Genomic DNA, 27073 nt, shown 5'->3' with positions numbered 1-27073 from the left:
GTGCTCCTGGGCCACATCACCCATTTGGCATGAAAAGCACCCACAATCTGCAGTTATGGTTGTTTGGACGAAATATAACTGGAGACGCACAAAGCAGATAATTTCTTTTGAAGAAATAAAACCCAGCTTTGGTTATTCCGTTCTGTTGGATGCTACGTGCTGTGAATTATGACATCGTCCTTCAGGAAAGAGGAATCATCTGGTTTCAAACGGTTTAATCTCAATACGTGACAAATGTGGTCGGGGTGTCACAAGGGAAACAAGAGTTTTCCTTCACTTAGTATTCCAAAGAAACATGCGCTGCGTTGAAAAAAAACTGAATGACATCCAGCAACATCCAAGCTGCAAGTGTGTATATACTACAGTATGTACCATGGTAGTCAATTACAGTTCCTTAAGGGCCATATTATATGCTGTGTTATGACGCTTGTGTATTGTTGTGACGGCCCATCATGCCAAAACACAGGAGGTCAGAGGAGAGTTTTAAATTTAATGCACATTTTGGGTCTAAAATATTATTCATTATAATAAAATAAGCAATAAAAATGTCTACTTGATTACACACTTGTTTCAATTTTTTACATTTTATTCTCATTATGCACCATAAATACTAGAAGGTCTTAAGACGTGTCAATATCTAAGTTACAGAATTGGGGGTGAAACATCAAGGTAATGACTTACAAACACCTTATTAATTAATTTCCCCAGCCCTTTTTCTGTGACCCCATGAGCTGCATAAACCAAAGGGTCGCTCCCAGGATGTTCTTTGCCAGGGTCTGGTATATAAAAATGGAAAATGTATTGCTTGAATGCCATTGTTTTCATCTGATTTGCATAGTCAGGGTTGACCGACAGCTGCTGAGCAATGGCAACAGTTGTCGGAAACAATTCCAAATTGAACGAAAACACAACCTAAAATGTAAAAATCAGGTCCCACGGAGGAAATGAATGGAAACAAGAAGAGAAAACTGACAGCAACTAGATTCAACATTGAGAATTATAATCCATTGAAACATACAAAACACACAAGCGTCAGCCGGGAATGGAATGGAAGTGTTCCAATATTAATTTCTTTCATCTTCATCTAGCATAGATGGCAAGTTACAGGGCCACAAAATGACAAACTCAAAACACACAGCCTCCAGAGACTATCTTCAGATCTCATCTATCTCCCACAATTCAGTGCGTTAGGCCTTTGTGGCGGGACGCCAGTCAAAGCCGGAGATTCTCAGTGCTTCCTTATCTCCTAGCAGTGGAGGAGGAAGCGGAGGTCTTTTAGAGGGCTGAGGTCATTTCCTCTGCCCCGGGGCTCTAGCTGGGAAAATAAAATGTCTAGTCAGTTTGAATTCATTTCACCCACTGCAGTTCCCTTTAAAATGGATTCGGCGGGTAAATGGTTGGATTTGGGTAAATCTACCCTTTTATGTTACACAAGCTCATAAATCTTGACGTGAATCATCGGTGGCAGTATTATCTAACTGCAGAAACAATGTGTGTCTGACTGACAGATTGGAAAAACAAAAAAAGGGACAAATCAGTAAGTCAAACTTAAGGATTAATTATTAATAAGTTTTTTTTTTTTTTTTGGTTTTGGAATTAAATATGTTCTGCTGTTGTCAGATTGACATTTTATATGAAGGCTTCCTCTTGCCCTATGTAGTGCAACTCAATATGAAATGAAAATGTTACTGTCTCGCGACCATGAAGAGAGCGCGAGAGTCATATTCTTCTTCCTTGTACATTTCTCAGCCATCACTTAGAGACACACTAAAGTAAAGAGTTGAATAATACTATGTCGCTGAACAAATGATGTACATCGGAAGAACTTATGATCGGATCACAGAGGTGAAGAGCTCATCTTTATGGCTCGCATTTAACAGTCGAAACCCAGGCAGGTGTTTTATTCCCTATCATCAATGCGGGTGGACTGAATTAACCTGGAGTGGGTCAGTACTGCAAGGACACATTCCGGTTCAATGTGAGGTGCCGGAGAAGAGCGGGAAGATTGAGCAGACAGTCATGATGATGATGGTGAGATGGATTGGAGGATCTGTTGCTCAGTCACTGCTGCTGAAGCAGAACCCTGGTACACACCTGGCAGTCTGGGACTGAAAGCCTGCGAGGGCCAAGTTCAGAAATATAGAGATGCAGAAGTTTCTTGAGTCAGTGTTTTGGGTTGTTATTGAGCTGTCGGCAGATTTTCCTTTACGCTTCCTGCCACGCCCACTGAGGTTTTTAACAGTGTTGAACTCGTGCTCATTGATGATGCTGTGGACTGTTGGCACAGGGACATCATGCTGCTTTGATATGGGCTAGTAACCTTTTCCTTTACTGTTGGCATGAACAAGATGCTGACTCAGATTCACACTGAGCTCCTCCTCAGAACATTTTCCCTCTATTTATTCCATGGGGACATGTTTTTCTGAGATTTTGCCAGTGATACGAATAATGATCATCATTATCATGCTGAGTCTCAGTCACATTGCACATGGATAATACATATTTGCCAAAATAGTCAAAACAAAGTTGTTTATTTCAATATCAATATGGTTGTGATGCGTGCACTTTTTTCTAGCCACGGCACCAGCCTCAAATGAGCCTGTGGGTGGGGAAATGTTGTGGGAGTAACTTCGGTTAGTTTGTGTGAATACATATATTAATTATGTATTTTTTTAATATTGAAAATGACTTTTTAGTCCGCATTGATTGTGAACAGATATATTTCAGTTGCTTTTTTATCATTCAGACAAAATAAAAATGCGGGGAAACAAACAAAACAGAAAAACAGTTTCATCCGAAGTGACAATGACTCAGCATGCAGTAAAAAATAAAATGCCTCAAAGCCCACATTTCTTAACACGCTGGGATTCCAACAATCTGCCTCCAACTCAGTAGCTACTCTTGCTGTCCACCAAGCTCACCAGCCAAAATGTAATTTGAAAAAAGAAGAAAAACCCTAGGCAACAAATCATGATATTTAGATTCATAAACATGGCCAACAGCAGGACAAAGGGATTCCAGACAAACACATGACAAGTGTTGTTCGTCAGGTGAGAGCGCACATAGAGAGGAAGAACAAATGTTAAGCCTCTGTGTAGCAACCTAGATACTTGTGTGCCGCAAACAACTTTGATGACAACCGCTTTGTGAGAAATGACAATGGCAACTTGCTTTTTTCCTCCCAACTAAGTGAATAAAAATGAGCCAGAAGTCTTTCATGTTGAACTTCATACAGCCGACACAAAAACGTCCCCTCAGAATAGTCAGATGTTTAATTTATCACTCCCAACTTTAGAAAACGTCTCAAAAAAGAAATACTCATATACAAGTCTGACTGTCAGTGAGGCGTTTTTGCCATGTGATCCTGATGCACTGTCGATAGCAATATTCCCTGCACACACTGACTTACCGCTTTCATATGTACTAGATTGGAAAAGGAGTCCATTTGATTACAACACAATTGAATAAACCATAGCCGTGTCATTTGCATATCAAAAGCCCTCAGACTGACGGAGAATCAGCTGCCAAAATGTGTCAGGTTTATAATAACAGCAGCCAGGATTTGTCAGCGCTGGCGACGACACTTTTAACATCAACATAATCTCCTGAGACGTGCGGCCGCATTTTTGTCTGCCTGGCAGTGACATCACACTGACGCCGGTCTTATTTACTTCCAGGTGTGATGCTGCTCAGGAATTACAGGTGACAGATTGTATCTCATATTCATATTCAATACGTGATGTTTATTTCACATTCTTAGACAGCAAATCTTAGTTGTCAATAATTATAATAATACTTAAAATCTATATATAATAATAATCCACTTCATATAAGAAATGTTTCAATGCAACCTTTGTCACAATGTGAATGACATATGCAATTGTTATTTTGCGGATGACACCTAAATGAGGCCATGGTTATCGTAATACCACCAAAGGTCACACAGATCCTGATAGAGTTTTATAGCCCTTGTGGAGGAGCACGATAGCAGGGTGACGCACATCCCTGACAACGGTGGCCATCTCTAAATAATGCTGTTCATTCAGCCCGAATTGAGGAGAGTACACAACCTGATAAACACGGCGCGATTCACAGGCAAATGAGTATATCGTATTTCAATGTATCTCAATAGCTTAAGCTATTGTATTGCATGCACCTGCTTTATGGAAAACAACAATAGGATGGGAAGACTCTTGTTTTGTCGTAATACTGAAAACAATGAGCACTGCACTGTAACAGTACTGTACTCATCGGTCGTAAATATTCCGATTATCAAGTTTAAAAAAATTGCTGCAGATTTTTTTTTTTTTACTTTCTCTCCAATGTAGCTGTTTCCTCAAGCATTTCCCTTTATGGACCTCACCCAAGACCACCATCCCTACTATATAAGCAAACCACAAATAAATCATGTCTGCTTATGTTTCCTTCCATCTCAGTGGTGCTGCATTCCACGAGGATGACTTATGGAGAACATAAGCTTCCCAAACGCCACAGCGGATTTGTGAGAAGTGGAATAACCAGCATGTCTTTGTGGTAGACCAGTCATAAAACATGAGTGATATTCCAGCGGGCAGCAATGATCTCCACCACCAAACTTCATACAAAGTAAGTTGACATTTTGGGTTTTACACATCGCATTGAATGCCAAGTTTGCAGGTCTCCTCTCACAAGGACTCAACACTGCTAGCCATCAAACACACTCTCCACTTGTCCCCTCTATATTTCCTTCCGGCGAACATCCATCCAATCATCCAGACTTGTCATTCTTGTGTCGCTTTTTCTATCCTCTAATTGAAGGAGGGTTCCATTTCACCACCACTTTGACCGAGCACCTCGTTCTTGGATAAACTCAGGAGTGGAACAGGGTTAAGAAGGCGGCCTCACCTCCGAAATGCTTGCGCGGGGCACAAAAAGCAATTATAACTATTGATGGAACCTCAATAGCTCTTAAACAGTTCAGCCAGGCACCTTGGGGCAAGTAGCAGGCATAGCAGCATTTTTTAACACCTTTGCTCTCTATTATTTTCACTTTTTTATTCAAAACTGAGCACGTCCTTGAAGAGCGTGAATAAATCCGACCATGCGTTCACATTCCTTAGAGGACCCTCGGACTGACACCCACGCGCGGGATATGGATCACATGATCACATGGGTAGGACCTGACGGGATTTTCGGCGCCTACAGTCCCGGCTTTTTCATTTGGGGCGGCCTCGTGACATACCGCTTGGTGTGTTGAGGGAGCACCTGGATTCTTTCTGTGTGATTGGATTGTCGTCCTCTGGGTACTCCAGCATCCAAAAACATACTCTGAGGTTAATTGGTGACTCCCAAGGCGTGAGTATGACTGATAGCCACAGTTTGTGTGTGCTCTGAGATGGGACATCGATAATAGCCTCCTCCGACGTACCTCTGAGCGGCACCAGCCACCTGCGACCCAGGCAACCCAGGACTCATGCTACCACACCCACTGCTAGCAAGGAGTTCTTAACTCATCTCTAAATGTGATACGTATCACAATAGAAGCATGTAGGGAATCAGTATTTAACAATTAATTTTAAGATGTAAAATACTGGTAACAACTACTGACAAAACAACTCCAGCTAAAATGTACCAATGTTGTCTCACGGTACACTGTCAACACATCTTAAATAGAAAGCAGTGAGGTCACATGACACACTGTGTTGGTGATCCCAATCGACAAAGGCTGGATATCAAAAACATCATGATGTGATTCTTTGACTCATAAAAAGAAACAAATGTCCAAATGCAACTTCCCTGACTCATGCATATGTTTCCCGATGTCAAAGTCCGATCCATGATGCAATAACCCTCACATCTTGATGGTGGTCTGTTTTGAAGTTACCGCTTTATAAAATTCTCTCCCATTTGAAATCTCGGCGAAGTAGAGGTTAGGAGACTGAAGCCAACTGTTATGTCACAGTGGGCTTCGCGCTGCCTCTGAATGCCCACCTCCTCAGTCGACCGAGCCCTGGCAGAGACTATCTGCTTTGCATCAGATCAGGGAGGCGATGCGTGATGCAAGTGAGTTAGTTCAGCCTTCACATTGGTATGATCTTTATTAACACCTGTCGCGTGTGTGTGTGTGTGCATGAACCGAGGAATCTCCTACTGTACAGGGGAAATGGTCTCAGATTTGAAGCGATGTGTCATTCATCGCAGGCAGTCTCAGTCATTTAACCAGTATTATCAGTATTGAGACAGACTTTGCCACTGATGCTGTGGTCTCCTTTCCCGCTCATAGTTCTGGGTCTATTTTCTTATGGAGACACTCAACTGACTTCACCGTTCTATGGTCCACCAAAGCAAGAGCTCTACATATCTTCATCTCTAAACCACTAAGCGTGTGGACATGATGTTGTGGATTACCTTGTTTGGACTGATGTGGAAGTGGGGCTTTGGCTGAGAGGGATTTTAACTTCCAAGTTTGGAGTTTATATAGCGTCTAAGAGTGGTGTGTGACACTGCTGTTCAACAGCAGCAGTCAGCAGAGGCGGACTGAAGGTTCCCTCTGTACCAATCACAGCAGAGTGGGCGTGGCTGGGGAGAACAAGAGTTCAGCCTCCTGTTTTGATGGGCGGAGCTTATGAGCATTTCCCAAGGTAAAGATTTCAAATAAATGGTGAGACACATACAGCTGTGTTCAATCTGGCTCCAGTATCATTTTAAAACACACTCGAATTGTCTCTTTAAATAAGGAGACACAACTGAGCAACAGAATACAAATGCACTTCATTTTCTCTCAACACCATGAAAAATGCCGACTCGTAAGTTGTTAACTTTAACAGGAGACAAAACTTTCAAATGCCCAAAAGTCCAATCCATATATTATAAATGAATTTTAAGTGACAGTGTGGTTGAAGTATAACTAATAATATTAAGTTCAAACTTAATATTCAACCATCTTTATTGACATAGTGTGGTTCAAGCATTGTAGCAAGTACAGTGTGAATCCAATGGCCTTGGATGGTCCACTGGATGAACTTCAAACGGATGTGAGTGCATCCCTATATACTATGACAGATGGGCATAGAAAGGGAGGTCACGCTCTGATAATAGAAATTGTAAAATATAAGTCAGCCTAGACCTACTCAGTCCACTTATTCCCAGCTCTACAATCAGCTATAAAACTCACCTTTGCACTGGTTTGTGTTCTTGTCGAGAATGGCCTTGGTTGACACTATTTTCCCGTACCTGGAAAACAGGAATGGAAATCCATCAGCTGTACACAGAATACTCCAAAGGCTCTTCATCTGACATTTCCGTGTTTTAAAAAAAACACATTTTATATGTTCATATACTTTTCCATTTGATTGCACGTCCCAATTTGCAGAGCAGAATGAATGTTAAAAGTCATTGGAAATAGAAATCACTTGAGGTTAATAACATTATGTGGAAGCCTGACTTCTAATGAATGCATGATCCTCTGACATTTGAACGGGCCACTGAAAAGCACCAGGAGACTCTTTTGCTTCGTACAGGGGAACTTTATCATCTATTTCTATAGAATGCCTTGTTCTCACTAAACTAATAGGAAGAAAAATAAGGCACCTGCTTGCACAGAACTTTAAGAACACAAAATATATTTCATCTTCTCGTGCATCCCTTCAAGGTAAAGCATTCTTCAAGTTATGGACCTTTCAACGTTTGTTGCGGATGAAGTTTATTAATTTTGAGCGGAAAAACACAGGGCAGACATTAAAACCAAACGCTAAAGATACTACTTGAGTATCCTGGAGAGACTGAAAGTAAGTAACTGCAGGTGTTCTTGGTTCTGGTGGCTCATGCAATTGACTTATGCAGCCATAACACATAACACAGCAACCATGTTAACAGACACTGTACTCATTGTGGAGAAAACCTGTCAGAATTTGGTGTGAATTCCTCTTTTTCCAATGAATTTTAATACAATACTGATTCTATTAGCTTATAAGAGTCTCACTGAGCCTTTGTTCTAGTAGTTGACGACACATATCTGTCAAGGGTTTCTGGTAAAGTAAGCATGATTGACAGATTTCAACTCTGTGTGTGGACAGCCAAGAATGGCAAAAATATTGAGTTATGGAACTGCTACACTCTCCAGTACTTTATTTAAAAAATATATTACAACTTGTGCCTTTTAAAAACATATACATTTGTTCCCCATGTTTCAGAATTACAATTATTTTGCTTTTTTATTTGACACCTTTCTAGTGCGGACATGACCAAATGAAAGGAGGTTGACCTGAGAACAGCTATTGCCCCCTCAACCCAACTGAGTGAAATGGATAAAGTGATGCACTGAAACATCTAACCTTCGAACCCTATCAAACTAATCACGAGGGATGTAAAGATTCATTTACTACATCAGTGTATCGATTACTATCCCTACATCGATCTGTGCTCGGCAGGTTGGCCTTCTGAACGGCATATATTGATCTGGCATCACTTTGAAACGTAATCAATCAATTGTATCAATATCAGACAATGATGGATCACATTTCATCACGACAGACTTCATATGAATGTCCCTAGGTTGCGTGTGGTTAGTTGAATTTTTAAAGGCGATGTAAAATACTACGGCAGTAGATGACAAATCCCCTCAGCTGACCGTCAAATGAGAGTTGCAGCAGGTTCAACCACTGCTTGTGTTGTGTCTTCACCTTGGAAAAGTACTGAAGGGGTTAAACCCGATGTTTGGCCCTGACTTCAGTTTTTCTTTTCCAGCTTTAAATATATCACAGTATGAATAAAAAACAAAGGAGCAAGCAACATTTCTTTCCTTTGAATTGACATTCAGCCTGGTTTCTCTCTATTTTTCATATGAGTATTATAGAGGGTAACTTGCTGTCAGTTCAATCTCAGGTGTTGGTTGCTCCTTCTTTTCAAATAAAACGTTACATTCCATTAATTATTGACTTGTTTGTATCCAAAATGTATATCTATTTGATTCCCTTACAAGGAACAATAGGAAGCTAGGAAACTTCAAGCGCAATAGTCAAGTATCAGGTGGATTATTTCACATTTACACAGGTTAGACTTTGCGGCGTACATGAATCTGAATCGATTTCAAGTCACTGATTCAAATGAACCAATATTGTCTTTGAATCCTGTTGTAATTGTTAAGTGAATAGTTACCCGTATATCACTGAAGATACTCATGTGTTCTATAATTCATAATCTGAATTTATACCGCAACACTGAACTGTGTGCATGATAATTCCTTTGAGAATAATCTGACATTCAGAGATTGAATTTTTTAACAACATGCACACACTGAAGGTCCAGAATAGAAATATGGACTGTATTGACTGACTCCCGGATTTTACACAAACACACACACACACACAGTACAGGAGAGGCAGTGGTGCATCCCAGCCCATAATTCACCAGTGGGGGATAATTGTGCCATTTCTCAACAAGCAGCAGAGACTCTATTTACTGCACAGTGTGGTGGGGTGGGTGCTGGATATGAACTGATGAGCTTCAAGAGGAAAACTACCAGCTAGTGCACTCAAATATAGATCCTGCCTGACTGTTCGCCCATGCTCACGGACAAAGCTGCACTCACATGCGCAGACGCACCAATCAGAGAATTGTCTCTCTCAAGAAGATAAACAGGCCATTTTAGCCGTGGGGATGCTCGCGCGCTGGTGGAATAGCAGGAATAACATGCAGTACTTGATAACACCTCGGCACACTCAAGCCTAAGTGGTCAAGATGAACACAGAGTGTGTTCGTTTGATTAAACACGGGAAGCGCTTGGTTAACATCTGTGCTGAATCATCTTTTTCAAACTGGAACGTCTGAGCTGGAAATGAACTTGTGAGAAGCCTCTAGTGGCATGATACATGTGATAACCTTTACCTGGACTAGTATGGATTGAACTACAACAAATACGGGCCAGAAACACTCATGAAGAAGGCTAGTATTGCTTTCTAAAAAAAAAAAAAAGAAAAGAAAAAGATGAACACAGGCTCATTTTTTCCTAATCAATTTCATCTCTTTCCCTGCTTGGATATCTGGGTCATGACCAGGTGTATTCAATTCGGTATGTGGGTGACCAGGAGAGCCATCTAATTCAGCTTCAAATGATGGGACAAGATAGAACCCCCAAGAATTATAACCACATAGATGCATTTAAAAAGCCTTTATACAGAAAATGAAATATTATAAAACCATGGCTGAATATCATAAAATAAAAATAGTATATTATATATAAATAAATCTACTGTAAATATAGAATGCTGCTTCAACGGGTGCTTTCATGAACAGTGTTTACTGTTGGTGTCGTGGCATCACTTTCTTTCTCATTTTTTTCTTTTCAAGAACTTCTCCGAGTTGGTAACTATCACAGATTTGCAGCTGTCAATTCAGTGACACACCGCTGCCACCATACGTGGCTAATGTATTAAAAGTGAGCGTCTCGCAGCCCTCACGGCTCAAAGGTGTAAAACAAAAAAAGCGTCTGTCTCGGGGCCCCCCTCCCCTATGGCTAAGAATCAGTGCTCTAAAGGACCGGCCTCACTCCAAAATATCTCAGTCCCTCTAACAAATGGAGTCTACTCTACTGAAGCAGCAGTTCTCATGGCCAGAGAGTGGAAGACTTTTATTGTAAAACAAACAAGACAAAGTACTACCCTTATCTGGCCAACACAAACAATGCAAAAATAGAAAATATTAATATGCATAGACCAACAGAGGGTGTATAGATGACATCAGACACTTTGGTGAGGGTCTTCACATGTGTTGCCACACAACTTTACGAGTAAACATTCCCTTGTATATTGCGGTTGATATACAGTATATTAAGAGATGAACAACGTCAGGAACACTTCACATGAGTTTAACTGCAGAACTAGGTTGTTGTTCATCACCCACAGATTTATGAGGCTGTGGTAAACTCCAGCTTACAAAGGCAATCTAATCACCGCCTGCCTCATTAGATGTAAGAGATGCAACATCCTTGCATCCCATTAACGTCCCAAATACATGCTGAAAAGACGCGGCACCAAGATGAAAAGGGAAAGTTCGACGGCACCACTATGTTGCTTATAATGGAGAACCATTTGAGAGCGTGATCATTCCCAGTGTGTGTGTTGGTGTGGGTGGGAGGGGGGTCTGCGGCTGACCCTGCTGGCGGCTACTCTGCCTCAGAGGCCTGCCGAGACTTTGATGTGACAAAGTCAGTGCCCGCGCAGGGTCGGTTTAACACTGTGATGCTGCAGCTGGGATGCAGAGCCTATCTCCACTAATCCCATTTCAATCACTCCCACAGCCTCTTATCTGTGACCCCCTCAGCCCATCCCACCCCTCAAACACCGCCCTCACACATCTCTTATATCTTGCAGTTGCTCTGTATTTCCTCTTTAAGGTAGTCGTCCTTTCGACTGCATTCATTGTATCCTTCATTACGCCTCGGTCTCCCTTCTTCTGCTCGACGAGGAATCCCACAGCGGGAAACACTGATGCAATATCAGCTCATATTCATCAAGTGCAGTGGACAAAACGGAATTAGCTTTTGATAAAAAAGGATATATTCATGATTCATGAGTCTTCGCAAGGTGATGAAATGGTGCAAATTGTATAATGCGTGTTCCTGGTTTGACAGCTGTCAGAAGACAGACTTGGCAAGTTTGCAGTGCAAGTTGGATTCTTGATCCTCACTTGCTTACCACATTAAATCCGCTCGGAAAGTGAGAGTAGGCTGAGGGTCAGTTGGTCACACAGTGTGAAGTTGACCTTTAAAATATGATGCTGAGCTACGGTCGACCGAAATGCACGACAAACACACCGTTTACTTCACATTTGAATGAGCAACACATACTCAGTAGTTCGATGTGAAGATATATAACAAGCCAAAACACAAGCACAAAATTCAGATGAAAAATGATGCCTGTCCCTATAGAATAAAACCAGGTCTCAGCCCAACTGTCACCATGCAACAAACCGAGGCACTGTTTGTATACAGTGTTAATAAAAGAATAAAATATAATATAACTGGTGACTGAATGAAGCCTCGGACAAACTGTTGGCGATGGTGATTCTTCTCATTAGAGGCATCACACTAACACCTTTCTATCAGGACAAGCACTAACTACTCTTAGTAATTAGAGCCACAGTCTCTCAAGCGTGAGTGCCACTAATCTTGTCCATCAATGACCCATGCTGCCGATAAACCTGAGGCTTTACTTCCTTGCAGCAAAAGACATAGTTAAAGAACACTGCAGAGCTGAAACATCCAACAAGAGCTGTGGCAAAATATGGACCCAAAGGATACTAAGATGATTTTTACCAGGCACAAGAGTAGGTTCTTCATACAGAGGAATAAACTACTTTAAGCTGGTTATTTTGAAAACCAGCCTTTTGGATTGTTCAAGTAAAAGCTAAGTCAACAGCCACGACTAACTTGCCAAGTGTTAGTCAGGGCAACGCTGTTTATCCAACTTCAGCTCATTTTAATCAGATCGAATTCCAAGTACAAATCCAACAAGATGCTGCAGATGAATTTTTGAACAACAGGCTACTTTATTCTAAAACCCACTTATGAGGGGAGTTTCGCCAAACCTAATGTACCCGATACTGTTCAGAAATCAAAAAAGGAGTGGAAGTAAATCAAGATCCATTACAGCGGGACACGGAGAATGGCGGCACACTAAATCTTCCTGAGTTCGAGCTTCACCAAAACATCACTGATGGTGCACTGCAGCAGGACATTTAATACCATTAGTGGGCTTTAATTTGTCCGACTGACCCGGACAGACTTGGTACAAGTTCAGGAAAGTGAACAAAAAACATTACTCATACTTGAATTGCATGTGGATGAACATCAAATATGGAGTCTTTCACCATTTACTGCAATGCATAAATAGCTTATAAGCGGCCTCACATCAAGTCATTACATTTTTATAAAACTAGGAATACTACTAAAACCAACCACTCATCGGTGTAGGTGCCAATCCTATGTGGATGAAAAAATATACTGTATAATGCGATTCTGGAGCAGAACTAGGATGTCTTAAGTTATATTAATAAGTTATATTAAGGAGCAGAAAGTTGGTTATTGTCACTTTAATTTATTATCATTTATTTGGCTATTTCCATCGAAAGATACCGCTCTTTGAACTTCCCATATGTGGCTTTATTTTCCACATTCAAAGAGGCAGATTCTGCAGGTGCAAAAACAGGCCAGCTACAGGGAATTGTTCAGCTTCAATTTATCACTGCTTCTCTTTTTTTTATTCAGAGGAGATGAAGAAAAGTAGCTGCCATGTAGGTACAGGTGCAGCTGACACCTTTATTCAGATAATGCTGCATCTGGCAAAAATAACCCAGGAGACTTTCCCTTTTATCTGTCGAGAATAGGAACTTTAAAACGCTCATTCTTGTCAGTTTACAGAGATAACCGCTTCATTATTGACGTGGAGTCTTGTCAGCCATATTTAAAAGTTCAGACCAGCTCAGGAAGTCGACAATGTCTCCAGATGGTCCAGTTTCCTGTGACAGCTGGAGACAACTCTGACAATTTGGACCAGGTGGTGGCTTAACTGTGAAATGTATCAATTTGTTGACTTCCTTTTCGTTTCAGTAGAAGCCTCCGTCCAAACACGCCATTATACATCAATGTCTCTAATTTATGAATTTATTTATAGCATGCGTTGACCAAAAACAACAATATACTATCATTTATTTATCTGCTAAACACACATCAACCAGTGACTGCGGTTCCATGCAGAGCGTAGCCCAACTCAGGCAATAGCTCGATTGAGCTGCCAAATCCAATTGCGTCACGTTCTCCTGGTTTATATGCGCCAAATGAATTTCATACAAAATTTCATACATAAAGTTGTAGACTTTATAATAGGATTGATATTCTGTCCATCATATTTTGTACATCTGTTGTTACTAAAAGCAGGGAGAGGTCTTTCTCAGACATTTCTAATTGCAAAATTTGTATAGACTTTTCCATTATTAAAACTATGGCCAAACTCACAGAGACCTCTCTTAACTCCTTCTTTTATTGAGTGCTTGATGAAACAACAATTTGACATCTCCCAGAAAAAGAGGAAGAGAAACATAACTGCTTTTTACACTTTGGTCTTTAGTATCAAATGGAAACACAAATCGGATGTGGTTTAAAGCAAATATTTGAGTTTTAACAGACTCTGAGAAAATGCTGAACCCAGTGCTCACAGCTATGTCGATGACATACAACCTCTGATGGACATCTCCCAGCGGACGTCTGGACGCCATGTCAAACTAAACACTGAAAAGATGCGGTTTCTCTCAGCTAGGGGCTGTTCTAACTGAGACCTCGGTATCACCCTTGACAACACTGTCACCTTAAATCCTCAGACCGCAAAAAAAAAAAAAAAAAAAAACTACAGCTTGAATCTTCTAATTCTTGTTTGTAAGTTGGGTGGACTCGTACTCGTGATGGATTCAGTGACATGAAAACCAACCCAGACACTACGAGGCGATCAAACTGACAAAAGTCATCCCGACTGACCCGATCGAAATTTCATTGCGAACAAGCTGAATCGAGTCTCTTTATTCACATATTCAAAACATTTTCATTCTGATCAGCCATTCATTCCGATTAAAACAGTCCATGAAATTGCAGCTTATGTGCTTAAAAAAAATGACAAAAATGTCCATGCACTGAAAAAAAGGCCCACATCCCTGAGATAAGCAAGTCTCCCAAAACTATAATGGCTATAATCAGGGAAACTGCCACACTAGACACTTTGAAAAGGACAAATGAAAACGAATTTTAAGGCTCACTAAAGATTTTGTCTTTAATGAACTGCTTCTTCCACTATGTTTAAACAATGCAGGGATGATCACTGACAGATGGGCGCAGTGACGTTAAAAGAGAAGACATATTTTCCCAAGAAAGATGTGGCTATGAGCGGAGCAGCTGTTCCAGTCACTAACAAACCACTGCTGTCCACTTCCTTCTTGGCCTTTGAGCTGCTGCGCTGGCAATTATCTCGTCGTGGCCAGCATCTGTCCCAAAATGAGACACCGTGGGGCTTGTAAATATTCATTTATTTTGGTGACAACACGGTTGACCTTCAACTTGATTGTAATGAGAAGCATAAACTTTTATGACAGCCTTTTATCTAATGTTTCAGTAAGTGACTTCCTGACCCTTCTTTGCAGAGGACTGTTTGTGATTGGGCTGGGGATGGGATCAGGACGTGACATGAGGTGGGGTTTGACAGCATGCCAAGCTACTTATTACAAAACATTTGGTTTTAAAATGAAGAGATCTTTGTTACATGTTCAAAGGTGTCCATGTACTTCCAGTCAAGAGAGAAGGTTAAATCAGGAACCAGCCTCCGACAACAGAAACAAAAAGAACAGATGGATAATTTGTGTCAAATCTCACTAGCATGGAATTCTACTACAAGGAAAATGATATTCTTCCACATCACTGAGCTATGACGGAAACTGAGGGGTTCTGGAGGAACAGACACAAAGCATTTGTCTGGCTCCACTGGTAAAAGGGTAAATTACCGTTTAGCTCCACAAACATGTAATAACAAAGGCACATATTGAAGTAAGCAACTATTTTTTTCATGTACACGTAACAACCGATTTACGACCTGCTCAACTTGCGTTCACCGGTTGGCTAGCAGATGCTATTTCTTTTTATTCAATGTCTGGCACCGCAGCGCGTAGCAGCCCAGCAATGCGTACGACAGTTACAGCAGCACAGTATCCCAGCACCTCACTCTCACACAGCGATCTACCACTACAGTAGCACCTGTAACCCTCACGTCGGATATTTTGAATGGCATTCCAATCTGACTTACAACTGGTTGGTCGGGATCTATTCCGGTTGTAAGTCGGAAGTTACTTGGATATCCGTGCAATAACACCATGATGACGTCATGAAAGTTTTTGCATCCACCAAGGAGGTCGTGTGATCATCTGCATTTATGTAATTTCGGCGGTATTCTTGAGTTCAATTAGGATTTACGAAGGTTTGGAAGCAGTTGCCATTTGACTGTATCAACAACCAATAAATCAACTTTCATGTGACTGTGGGGACAAAATGTGTTGTTTGGAGATTGTTTTAAGGTAGCTAGGGAAGACAGCGAGGACTGATCAGGTTTGAGTCCCACATGGGGAACCTCTCTTTTTTCCCGCAAGCCAATACAATTCTCCCGTGAAGGAAGTTGTTTTATTGATTTGATTGTATGCTGTCTTTTATAGAGTTGTGGTTTCTGTTTGTAAAGCCATAGCCATGAAAAAAAGCGGACATGAGTTCCGTCTCACTTCTTTCCCGGACTTTAAATGGGAAGTGTTCTGTTCAGCTGTGTTGCGCTGGCGTGCGGCTTAAAATCGTCAATTGCAGCCCACACTTCATTCTGTTATTCATTCCAGCTACAGGAAGCACAAAACAACTTAGAAATGGACCTGGGTTTGCTCAGAGGCCACTAATGGCTAACTCGACAAATGGAATGTGAGCTATGAAATTCTGATTCATTGACCATAACGCCAAAAAGCCCTGTGAACACGCCCAATAAACACAAGTGACAGCAATCCCTCTGACTTAAGCCTGGCTTTAAAAGTAGTATAGTTAGTCAACAGAAGTGCAGAAGTAAAAGAGAGGTCAGCCTTTTTTTCCCCCTCTGACTCATAAAATAGGAATACTGCCTTCGTGTCATGCACTCAGTAATGGCGGATAAATATTTAAAACAAATCGGCCCGAGGCTACGTCAACGTCTCTGCACAGACTGTTTCTGAAATCGATGTTTGAGTGGAAAAACGGCGCTCTCGTCAGTTTGACCCAGAGACTGAAATGATGCCATCACTTATACTGCAGCCGGGAAATAGGGGTATCAACATGATGAACAGATTCCGGTGATGAAAGTGGAGAGAGGATCGTGAAATAAAAGGAGAGTTGTGAGGATAGAGAAAGATCCATTCATACACAGAGAAATGGTTCCAGGAACAGCAGATGCTTCTGATCATTGTTGTGGGAGTCGTTTTGTTCGAACATTCCTCCCGCTCTTTACACAACCTCATCATGAGTGACGCAAAACTTGCCACTGTTGATGTTTAAAGTCAGCGTGGGAAGAAAAACAGCTTGCGTGCATACGTCAGAATTCTGATACCAATTAACCGGACTGGACCAAGACAGCTGAGTCAAGTCCAACACACAGCTCTGTTATGATATCCTGTAGGTGAGTGGAGAACAACCAGAGGCACAAGCAACCTGCCCCCCAAAAAGGTGTCTGCTATATGAGAAGCAAATATTGTGTTGGTGAACATACAATAAACTGGATGATAGACCAGAAGCATCCTCCAGTAAGAGTCAACTTAGTAAAATGTTAGGATAAGGGTCAAGTGACGGAAAGAAAGAGAAGAATTTAAAGCTAAACAGAAAGTGTATGTTTAAAAAAAAAAAGCAATTTTAATTTCCATGTTTTCATTTGATCACTTGGGTGGTGGACTGCACAAAAATTGGCTTCTTTGTCAGAAGGACTATAAAGCCTCCCTCAGCCTGTGGTGATTTGGGCCGGTGCTGGGCACGGTTGGCAGTATTTGCAGCCTCAGATCTTTGGTTTTGGTGAGTGAATGTTGTCCCAGGCATTTACGGAGAAAGCCAAAAATATTTTTCCCATAGAAACATCTGTTGTACCATTGTGCCAAACCCATGCTCAGTCTTTCCTTTCATTTTTTTTCAAACCAGGCATGGATTTGTCAGTCTACTCCTGAACCTGATGGCCACGACACAACTCACACCAGTGTTGTAACATGTTGGGAGTGGGGGAATGATCATTCTGAGGGTGATGTTTGCAACTCAGGAAATGGACAAAGTTGGAGAGAACTCTGCTGGAAGTGCGTAAGTCAATAATTTATTGAACTGAAACGTCACACTAAAGCCGGGCTGCACACACTTTCCTGGCTTGTATGCGTCTTTAAACACATGTCCTCTGCGGTACAACAAGACTCTTGAATTGGAGCGCTACCAAGAAGCTCATGTATGAAAGCTAGCCTGAAACAAACCGCAGGCAAAACCAATGCTAATGGAGTTTATCGTTTTGGACAAGTGGCCATGTTCTGTTGTTGAAGACCGAAGCTTGGAGCCCAGATACATCTTCCCTGGACATCTAGTCGATGAAAAGAGGGGGGATCCATCAGGTTATCAGGCAACATCCCAGTGAAGTTCACACTGGGTTTGATCTGTTCATTTTTCATTGAAAAGGGAATATAAGTTATTTATTTTACATTAAACACTTTGCCTTTTGTATTGTTTATTGTTGTCATTTATTTTGCTTTTAAAGTTGCAATGTTTCCTATACAGTGTTGTTACAGTATTATTTTATATGTTTGTGTGATTCATGAAAATAAATGACTTTGTGTGTGATTTAGTTGTGGAAAATAAGGGAATTGTCAGAAAACGTATGGAGAAAATTTGTTACAAAAGTTTTGTAACAAAGTACGATTTAACCTGCCCTGGAACTAATTGAGTCATCAGCTAGTCAGCGCTGTTTGTCAGGGACACCATCCTCCTACATAAGTTTTAGCTAATAAGTGTCATTTTGAGTGAAGATCTGTTAACTTTGGGTCAGTCCGAATGAGGGTTAATGAGATTCTGCCAGAATCTTGGCAGTGAGCAAGCACTGATGATAACAACAGGCTTACAACCGCAGTAGAAGGCTTATGTTGGCAACACTCCGGCAGTGAGCAACAACCTTCATCAGCAACAGCATGGCCGGCTTTCAAGAATCTATCAGTGTTGAGTGTTTGGTTTTGAGACAGCAGTGCAAATGGACGGGGGGAGCGAGGGGAGCGGGGGGCTCAAAGACATTTCTCGAATGAATGAATCGAATGTGTTTTTTATTTCACTCCCCTAAATTATGTCTTCATATGTAATGAGCATTTGTGTTGAACATGGCGTCTCCCTGGGAAGTTCTGGCGGCCCAGACGGGGCCTGAAGCCAGAGGGGGTCGAAAGAAAAAAAAAAAAAAAACTCCCATGTGACCTGTGGAGTTGCAGCCAGAAGAATAGTTCCATGACCTTTTCTAGAGCGCTGCCAACTGACTGCCACTGAAACACGGCACGGCTAATTAAAGTTTCAGTGGCAATAGATTTTCTCAAGCACAGCGCACCCTGGGCAAACTGAGGGGCGCTTAGAAAGAATATACATACGTTTAGGAAGCAAAAAAATAATAAAAGAGTAGATGTAGAATCATTTGATCCAGTCGTGTGACTGAATCTTGTTTGCAGAACAGCAATATGCACTTTTTTCCATTGTGTTATGCTGAAGGAGACAAAGTTGTCCCTGTGATCGACTGCCATTCTGTCCAGGGTGTCCCCGCCTTCTGTCAAAAGTAGCCGGGATAGACCACCCCAATTACTGCAGCGTCAAGAGTTTATTTTTTGTTACTTTTAAAGGAGGAAAAAAGACCGATGTGAAGGGTTGAATGAGAGTTTTGACGTGTCACAGGAAGAATCACAAGCCAGTACGTCTCCTGAGTGTCATTGCATAATTGGACGGGCTTGACTGGGACATTTCAGGAAATATGGCCAAGAAAAGGTTACGCAACTCGACAGAGTCGCTCACTGCCTGTATTTCACAATCTGCTGGCCTTGTCTCCATTAATGATGCTGACCCTCTTTTCACCATTTTAGAAGTGAAAGGACCTAATGGAGCCGAACAAAGCTGGAGTCGGAATGTGCGTATGCGTGTGTGTGTGTGTGTGTCTCCGAGAGAGGCGAGCGAAAACCCTAGTGACTGTGTGTTACAGCTTGATGAGGTCTTGGTCTGTGATTCCTGGGGGAGGTGGTCCAATCTAAGCTTTATTAGGCCTTATTGAGCTGTAGACCAGCAGGTGCGTGTGTGTGTGTGTGTGTGATTTCTCTGTCCGGAACATTTGGCAGATCTTTATGAATACCTATATGAGTGTGTCTCTAAAATATACTGCTGCCAGCTGTTTGTGAGAGATTCACGACACTTCTCAGTGTTAGCTTTTTTTTTTTTTATTGTTAGTACGACATTTAAGAGATAATTTAATTTATCAGATACAGGTGGTGGTGACACATTATCACTGTTTCTCGAACCTCATCTGTTTCCCTTTTTTTTTCATCGGGGGAGTTATGAGTTTTAAAAAGTTCTAAGTGAGCGTCTAAGAGTTTGGTTTTTTTTCAGTATTCCTGTAACATCAGAAAAAATCCACAGATTATCAACTAGTGGCTGTGGTTGTATTAATAATAACTCTGTTGGAGGGGTGGCAGGTTGATAGGAAAAGACAATTGTCTGCCATGTAAAAACAATGCAGTTATCTAAAAGATTGCGTTTGAAAAAAGTGACACGGGCCAAGTCTGAATTTCTGGGCTCTTCTTTTCAGTATTAAACCTTGAAACTCTGCAGATGGAAATATTCCTGCAGTTTCGAGTTCCTACTATTTAAATACTCCTGCATTAATCTTTTTATATTTCATTTTTCTTTTTATGGGACCTTATGGGACCCGGTTTTGGCTTTGACAGCTTTCATTAATCTTCAATTTACCATTTTTTATGAACAAGTTCTTACTGTGCTGTATGTGCATTAATTAAATGTTTTCATTATATTTTGTATAATTCATGTTTATATTTTTCTAATATACTGTATATACATATATACATATACATTTATGTCATATTTAATTTCTTACACATTAAGTGCCATTTCCAATCATAAAAGAATGAATTTCTTTCATACAGTAATATTGTATATGTTCATTATTGATCCACTCTTTCATTAGTGCCTTCTTTGTTTTGTATTATTTATATATGTCAATCGCATCCATGCATTTATGGGGCTCAGCAAGAATGTTCAGGGTTTGACTCCTGCTCTGGACCTTTCTGCATGTTCTCGCCGTGTGGCCGTGGGTTGTCTCGGGGTACTCCGCTTTCCTCCCACAGCCCAACGATGTGCTCAGTAGGTTTATTGGACACTCTAAAATTGCCCCAAGGTGTGTGTGTGTGTGTGTGAGACCAGCGATTGACTGGCAACCTGTCCAGGGTGTATTCCTGCCTCTCGCCCAATGACCGCTGGGGAAGGCTCCCGCACCCCCCACCACCCTGTACAGGACTAAGCACCGGTTAACTGAAGATTAAATAGAAGAAGTCTTAATTCCGGTTAACCTTTTTACAAAGAAAGTATTAGAAACGTAGTTCATAATAACATAATAATAATAGTTTATTATCTCATTTGGTGCATTAACATTGGCATGTTGGCTCCGAAGGCGGGCAAAACAAGATCATCATTATCTAAGCCGGCACCACTGACTTGGGGACTTACGGTTGGCAGAGCTTGATGAGGTCCTGGTCCGTCGTCCCCGGAGGTAGACCCCGTATATACAGGTTGGTCTTACTCAGTTGCTCAGCGCCTCCCTGGCTGCAGCTGTTGGTGCTAGGGCTGGGCGGCGCCATGGGGTGAGGTGGGGGAGCATAGGGCTGCTGAAAAGAGAGACCAGGTATTAAATATTGATGATATAAGATGCGAGACATTTGCATTCATTAGAATCAAGTGAATAGCTCAGCATCACCTGGAGTTCAAAATGCAAATACCAACCGTATGCTAGTACACGCTGAGACAGATGTACACTGCAGTGGTCGGAGTGAAAATGTGGAACTCATCGACAATATAAAACAAGAAGAGGGTTTTAAAAAAAAATGTATAAGACACAGGAGCTGATCGGTTACACTTGAGAAGTGACTTCAAAGATCAGAAGTTAACTGACTGACTCTGACACAAAACCGACTGACTGTAACACACAAGACACAGCTACAAGCTACACACAATTGCACACAACCACTGTTGGGGAAAAAAGGAGCAGAAATGATAAGATCTGTTCTTCACTCTGTGAAATACAAGAAGAAATAGTGACTGACTTGTATGAAGATGAGATGAACTTGACGTGGTGCTGTTTGTCAGTTTACATTTGGCCTGTTCACGTTTGAGGTTGACGGTTCTTATTTTCTTATTTATTCCTCCTTCACTACAGACATGGTGACACTCCAGAATCAACCCTGCTCTTCGTCACATCATTTATTAATCTTGTAAGAAATTATCATGAGCAGCGTCCACACCATTTCCTGTGGAATAATTTGTTTGTATTATTTATTAATTATCTCTGTGAAAGAACATCATTTCATTCAGTACAGTTCTGAATTTTTTTTTTCTTCATTTATTAACTATAATGTTGTGTCCTAGCATCATATTTATTAGCACAGTTCTTCTTTTTCACATGGGAACTTGGTGCAATAGTTGTCATATTATTTGTGCTCCTCGTTAATTGATAATAATTCCATTTTGTTGGAAAACATTGTGTCTTATGTGCCTTCAGAGATTCCAACTTATTTAAGTCTATTGTCTTCATTTATGCTCAAAGTTTGCCTGAAAGGTTTGGTTGTTGAAGATAAGTAATAAAGTGACTTTATTTATATTATATTAACAAGATATTAACTAGTTTTTTTTTATCTTCAATGCTTGACTAGTCATTTTCATTGTGTTATTTATCTAAGCCATGATTCGTTTATTTACATGTATAACTAGTAATATACAGTCTGTATCTTAATGTTGAGCCACAGGAGTTGCAGTAATGTGTGTATAATGACAATAAATGGCGTTCTATTCTCATCTATCGCTTTAACTGCGTGAAGTTGGCGGAGGCAGGTGGAGGATGTGGCCAACTTTAATCCAACAAATCAACCGCTTTACACATTACATTCTATCTCGTAGAAATCAGAGGGGTTTTTCCATCATTTTACTAAAGCCTACAATCCACTACAGCTTAATGGAGGGGGAGGCAGTTTCCAGCAGATTTGGGCAATTTCAAATGATGGCAGACTCCTGATTGCTGCTCATCCCCTCAGAACCAATTTTATTAGACAGTAAAACAATTTACACCTCCGAGGGTGAGCGATATCTCCATGCAGTAATCCATCTCGCCCTCTTTTTTTTTTTTCATAAACATCTCAACATGAATCTTAAATATAATCTTCATCTTCCAAAATGTATTAAACAAGCCCACCGCACGTTCATTCCATCTCACCCGCTCCCTTTCTTCTTCCCATTGTGCTGTTAGTGCAGATTTATGGCGCTGGAGTCGTGGCCCCCTGCTCACAGCCCATTTATATCTCTTTTGCAGGGATGGCACTCAGAGTGACAGTGAGAAAGAGACCCCGGCCCTCTGGGCAAGTGTGAAAGAGCGAGGAAGAGACGGAGAGAGAGAGAGAGAGGAAGCGGAATATTGGTAATGTTACTCCAGATATATGCATGTTCTTAGAGGCTGCCATGATTCATTTTGATTCAACACTTGCCTGCCTATTAAGGAGCCATTTGGGGAGTTTGGCATTTCATTTTTAAGACAATATGACCTCTGCCATTTTATAAAAGCCCATACAAACTGAATCCATTTTTATATTCTTGATTATTTGCAGCGCAGTTCATGACATCGTGTTGACCGCGACTGCCGCTGTAGAGTACGGGTCACAGTCAGACAGCAGTATTTAGTAAACACCACTCTTGAGTAACCGACGGCTAAAGAAGTGGCTAAAAGGTCAAAACGAAGGGAGGGATGTGACTGAATGCCAGCAGCAGCGGTTCACCACGCTCACCCCTTCGCTGAGTCGCTGCAGTCCACCATTGAAACCCATTCGTATACAGTTAAACAGGCGCGCCTCTCCATTCTGCCCCCCACGTTAGCAGTGACTGTCAGAGCACGGCTGATTTGATGCGCTATTTTAAGCGTGTGTGCCATGCCAGCGTGTCGCCTCAGACTCCTCGCACAAAGAGCCGGGGTCCCTGGAGCGTGAAGAGGGAGTTACGTCCATCAATGGAGGCCAATTACCACGCTGAGCTAAGTGGAACTGATGGGCAGCTACTCACTGTGCTCTACTGTACACACACACACACACACACCGAAGAGAACACCTTTTCTGACACGTCATTACTGTTGCAATAAGCGCCATCATCGTCACATGTTTGAGGAAACACATACTGCAGGTCATGGTAGAGGGCCGACGTTTGCAATGATGCTTTTGCAAAAGTTAGCACTATAGTTGTAATGATGTTCAACAGGTCACAAAGTGAACAGACTCCCAATGAAGACTTTAAATAAATGTAAGATGCAGGGGAAAAATGGACGCTTATGAAACTTTCCAACAAAATAAACACACCTCGGTTAGAGCTGCTAACGTGAACATCCCTCACTTTGGCCAAACTAGTTTGAAAACTTGGGTCTGTGCATGCCAAAGTAAAACAAGTCATTCATTCATACGTTCATGCTGTGGCTGTAGTACAGAGGAATCTTAATCCCTCGAGTTCTCCACGGGGGTAACTTGGGTCTGCTCTAAGTCACCAGGACGTGCACAGCTGCAGCTGGCTTCAGGGCTTTTCGCCATCTCCTCCTGCATCTCATTTTTCCTCGCACTGTCCACTTCCCCCTTAATTATACATGCAGTGCAAAACATGCGACATGGACAAATTCACCAGAACAAACAGCTGAGTCTGCAGAAAGTTTGTGTCAGCGGTGAAGGTTAATTGAAAGCTTCTCCTCTCTTTCCCAGACTTTCCTCCTTTGTTTTTAGACCTTTGGTATTAGGCCCAGGCGTCCTCCTCCTGAGCTCCGGGCTTGGCTCACATCCTGGTCTTGGAATTCATGGAGTCCCGCCCTATTGATTTGCTTTCATTTTTTAAGGTCAGAAGCTGAAATCTTACACAATGAGCCATAGAGGGTCAAAAGCAGCCCATTATTTACAGTGTTGGGAGAGAGGCAGAAGAAGGGAGGTTATCCAAGGTGAAAGGAAAATGCTGGAATGGTCTACCAGGATGACAAATGGAATGGGTGCTGAAGGTCTCAGAAGAATGGTCACTCTTGATTGGGAACTGGAGGCTAGCACATTCTCGATTGCTCATTTGAAAATCCCACCGACTAGTGTTGCACATTAAACGTGCAGGCAACAGTCTTTGAAGGGGCAGCTACAGGAAGGTCTACTTGGCCGTTTCACCCAGGATATTAATGTGTACTGTGACACTACAAGTGAGGAGAGGGACATCTAGTTTCGGAGCACACTTGAGAATATAAAAAAAAAGTAATGCTTTCTATAGAGAAGCCAAACTACACAAGGTGCTTATTATTTAAAATGTGTATATTCACACATCATAAATACACAAAGCTTTATGTAAAAAAAAAAATCTGAATTATATTGCTTATGCCTAGAAAAATAAAAATGTAATATTAACAAAAATATACATACACATGATTTTTGTTTGTGGACGACCCCTAATAATAAGCCAAAAAAAAAAAAAGTGAAATTAGGAATGACAAAAAAAACTCCAGACAAATTAGACACATTAGACATCTTTTCACTTCTCACCAAGCGACATACATCTCACCATACAGCGCGCATTTACAGGGGTTGGACAAAATAATGGAAACACCTAAAAGCTTTTTTAGTTTTAAGGTGTTTCCATTATTTTGTCCAACGCCTGGATACCAATAAATTTAACTTTGAAGTGGAGTAACATTAACATGAGTAATATTTTAGTTGTCTCTTCAACACTGTCTCCAGCATGTCTCTTGAATGCAGCCTCATTCAGCCTGTACTCATCTCACTGGATAAACATCGGCGAGTTAATGCACAACTCACATCCAAAAATGTTCAGTGGCGTCCTTTCAGTCTGAACAGAAGCGTAAACAGACAGGCGTGCACATCCTTATGCTAAACAAATTAAGATGATGGAAGCAAGTAAAGACTTCAGATTCAGATGTCAGTTATGTTCAGTTTCAGTACATTCAGCCAATACTTGACAGATATAAACCAACCCAGCGACTACCAAAACTTGTTGAGTGATAAGATGACATCCTCCACGTGTCACTGCTGAACATGTCTCTAAGCACTTGTCTGAAGTGTGGATTCTTCTCCTGGACTCTGTCCCTGTTGCTTATAAGCTTTTGAAAATTGCTTTTGTCACTAACAGCCTTTTTGTTGTTGACCGTTCCCATGTTAGAGTCGGCGACCAAATACAGTGACAACAACTTAGTTTAGCCAAACAAATTGATGTGGCATTTATAGGATGTTTAAAGCAAATCCTGTCCGGTAAAACAGCTACTTCTCTTTAGAGGTATGAACCTTTATAACACATAACATTTCCCACACGCAGATGTGTCTCCCTTATTCCCTTCACGCTGCAGGGCAGAACTGTGACTGGAGGAGATAACTGTGCTCCAACGGGGTAATTGGCTTTGATTTATTGGAGGCCAGTGCAGCCAGTGGAGGCAAACACAATATAAGAAAGGGGCCACACGGTCAGAACCAGTGAACTGCACCATTTAGGCCCATCAGGACCCTCGGAAATGAAGGACTGAATCATCCAGCACCTGCCAAATACATGGGTGTACGTCCCTGAGTCGATGTGTCTTCCTGCTCACTCTCTGTTTCACATGTACTTGTTCAAAGGGTTCAGACACAAAAAAAAAAAAAAACTGGCACGAAAAATGACAAGCAGTCTCCTTAAATCGAAGAAAAAAGCCTTTGAGCTCGTCCTCGTTTAATTCATGCTGGCAAAGTCTCAGCAAAGACTCTTAAAGACAAGCGTATTCCCAGAGGCTTCCCTTCCAAACTGCCAGAACTAACAGCAAGCTCGGCGGTCGACTACATTCACAGATGCCTTTAAGCACATGGAGGAGGAAGGGGAGGGGCACAAATCCCACCCCTATCAGATCTAAATAGCTGCTTCCCAAATCTTTACTCCTTGAACATGTGTTTTCTGTCCACAGCTGCATCTCACCATCGGATGGTGAGGAAAAGACACTTAAAAGCTATTTCAATTAACAACACTTTCTATCAATCTGGCTCTCTAGAGGAGCCAGTAAAAAAATGCAATGTAACCTTATGTTAATAAAATGATGAGTGGTCATCAGTTCATTCCAATTTACTTTCGCTTCTTTCTGACCCGGAAAAGAACACAAAGATCTTCGAATTTAGTTGGAATGTTTGGTCATGCTCGTGGTGTCTGCTCGTCCTTTTCTCTTCCAGACATCCTTAAGCCTTTATTTGGAGTCTC

At 41.4% G+C, this 27073-nt stretch overlaps 1 protein-coding gene across 2 annotated transcripts in view; it reads right to left on the bottom strand.

Moving 5' to 3' along the window:
* The window catches only part of rbms3 (RNA binding motif, single stranded interacting protein), a 199557-nt gene that overhangs the window by 136789 nt on the left and 35695 nt on the right, over window positions 1-27073 (bottom strand). For both annotated transcript variants that reach the window (XM_053861544.1, XM_053861545.1), the window contains exons 2-3: window positions 21302-21459; window positions 7154-7212 (exon numbers count right to left, since the gene is read on the bottom strand). In XM_053861544.1, coding sequence (XP_053717519.1) covers window positions 7154-7212; window positions 21302-21459 — 217 coding nt within the window. The remainder of the gene's footprint in view (window positions 1-7153; window positions 7213-21301; window positions 21460-27073) is intronic.

Source organism: Synchiropus splendidus, chromosome 4, assembly GCF_027744825.2.
Source record: "Synchiropus splendidus isolate RoL2022-P1 chromosome 4, RoL_Sspl_1.0, whole genome shotgun sequence".
Classification (NCBI taxonomy): Eukaryota; Metazoa; Chordata; class Actinopteri; order Syngnathiformes; family Callionymidae; genus Synchiropus; species Synchiropus splendidus.
Note: the sequence above shows the minus strand (reverse complement) of the source record. Positions and strands in the feature narration are given on the sequence as shown.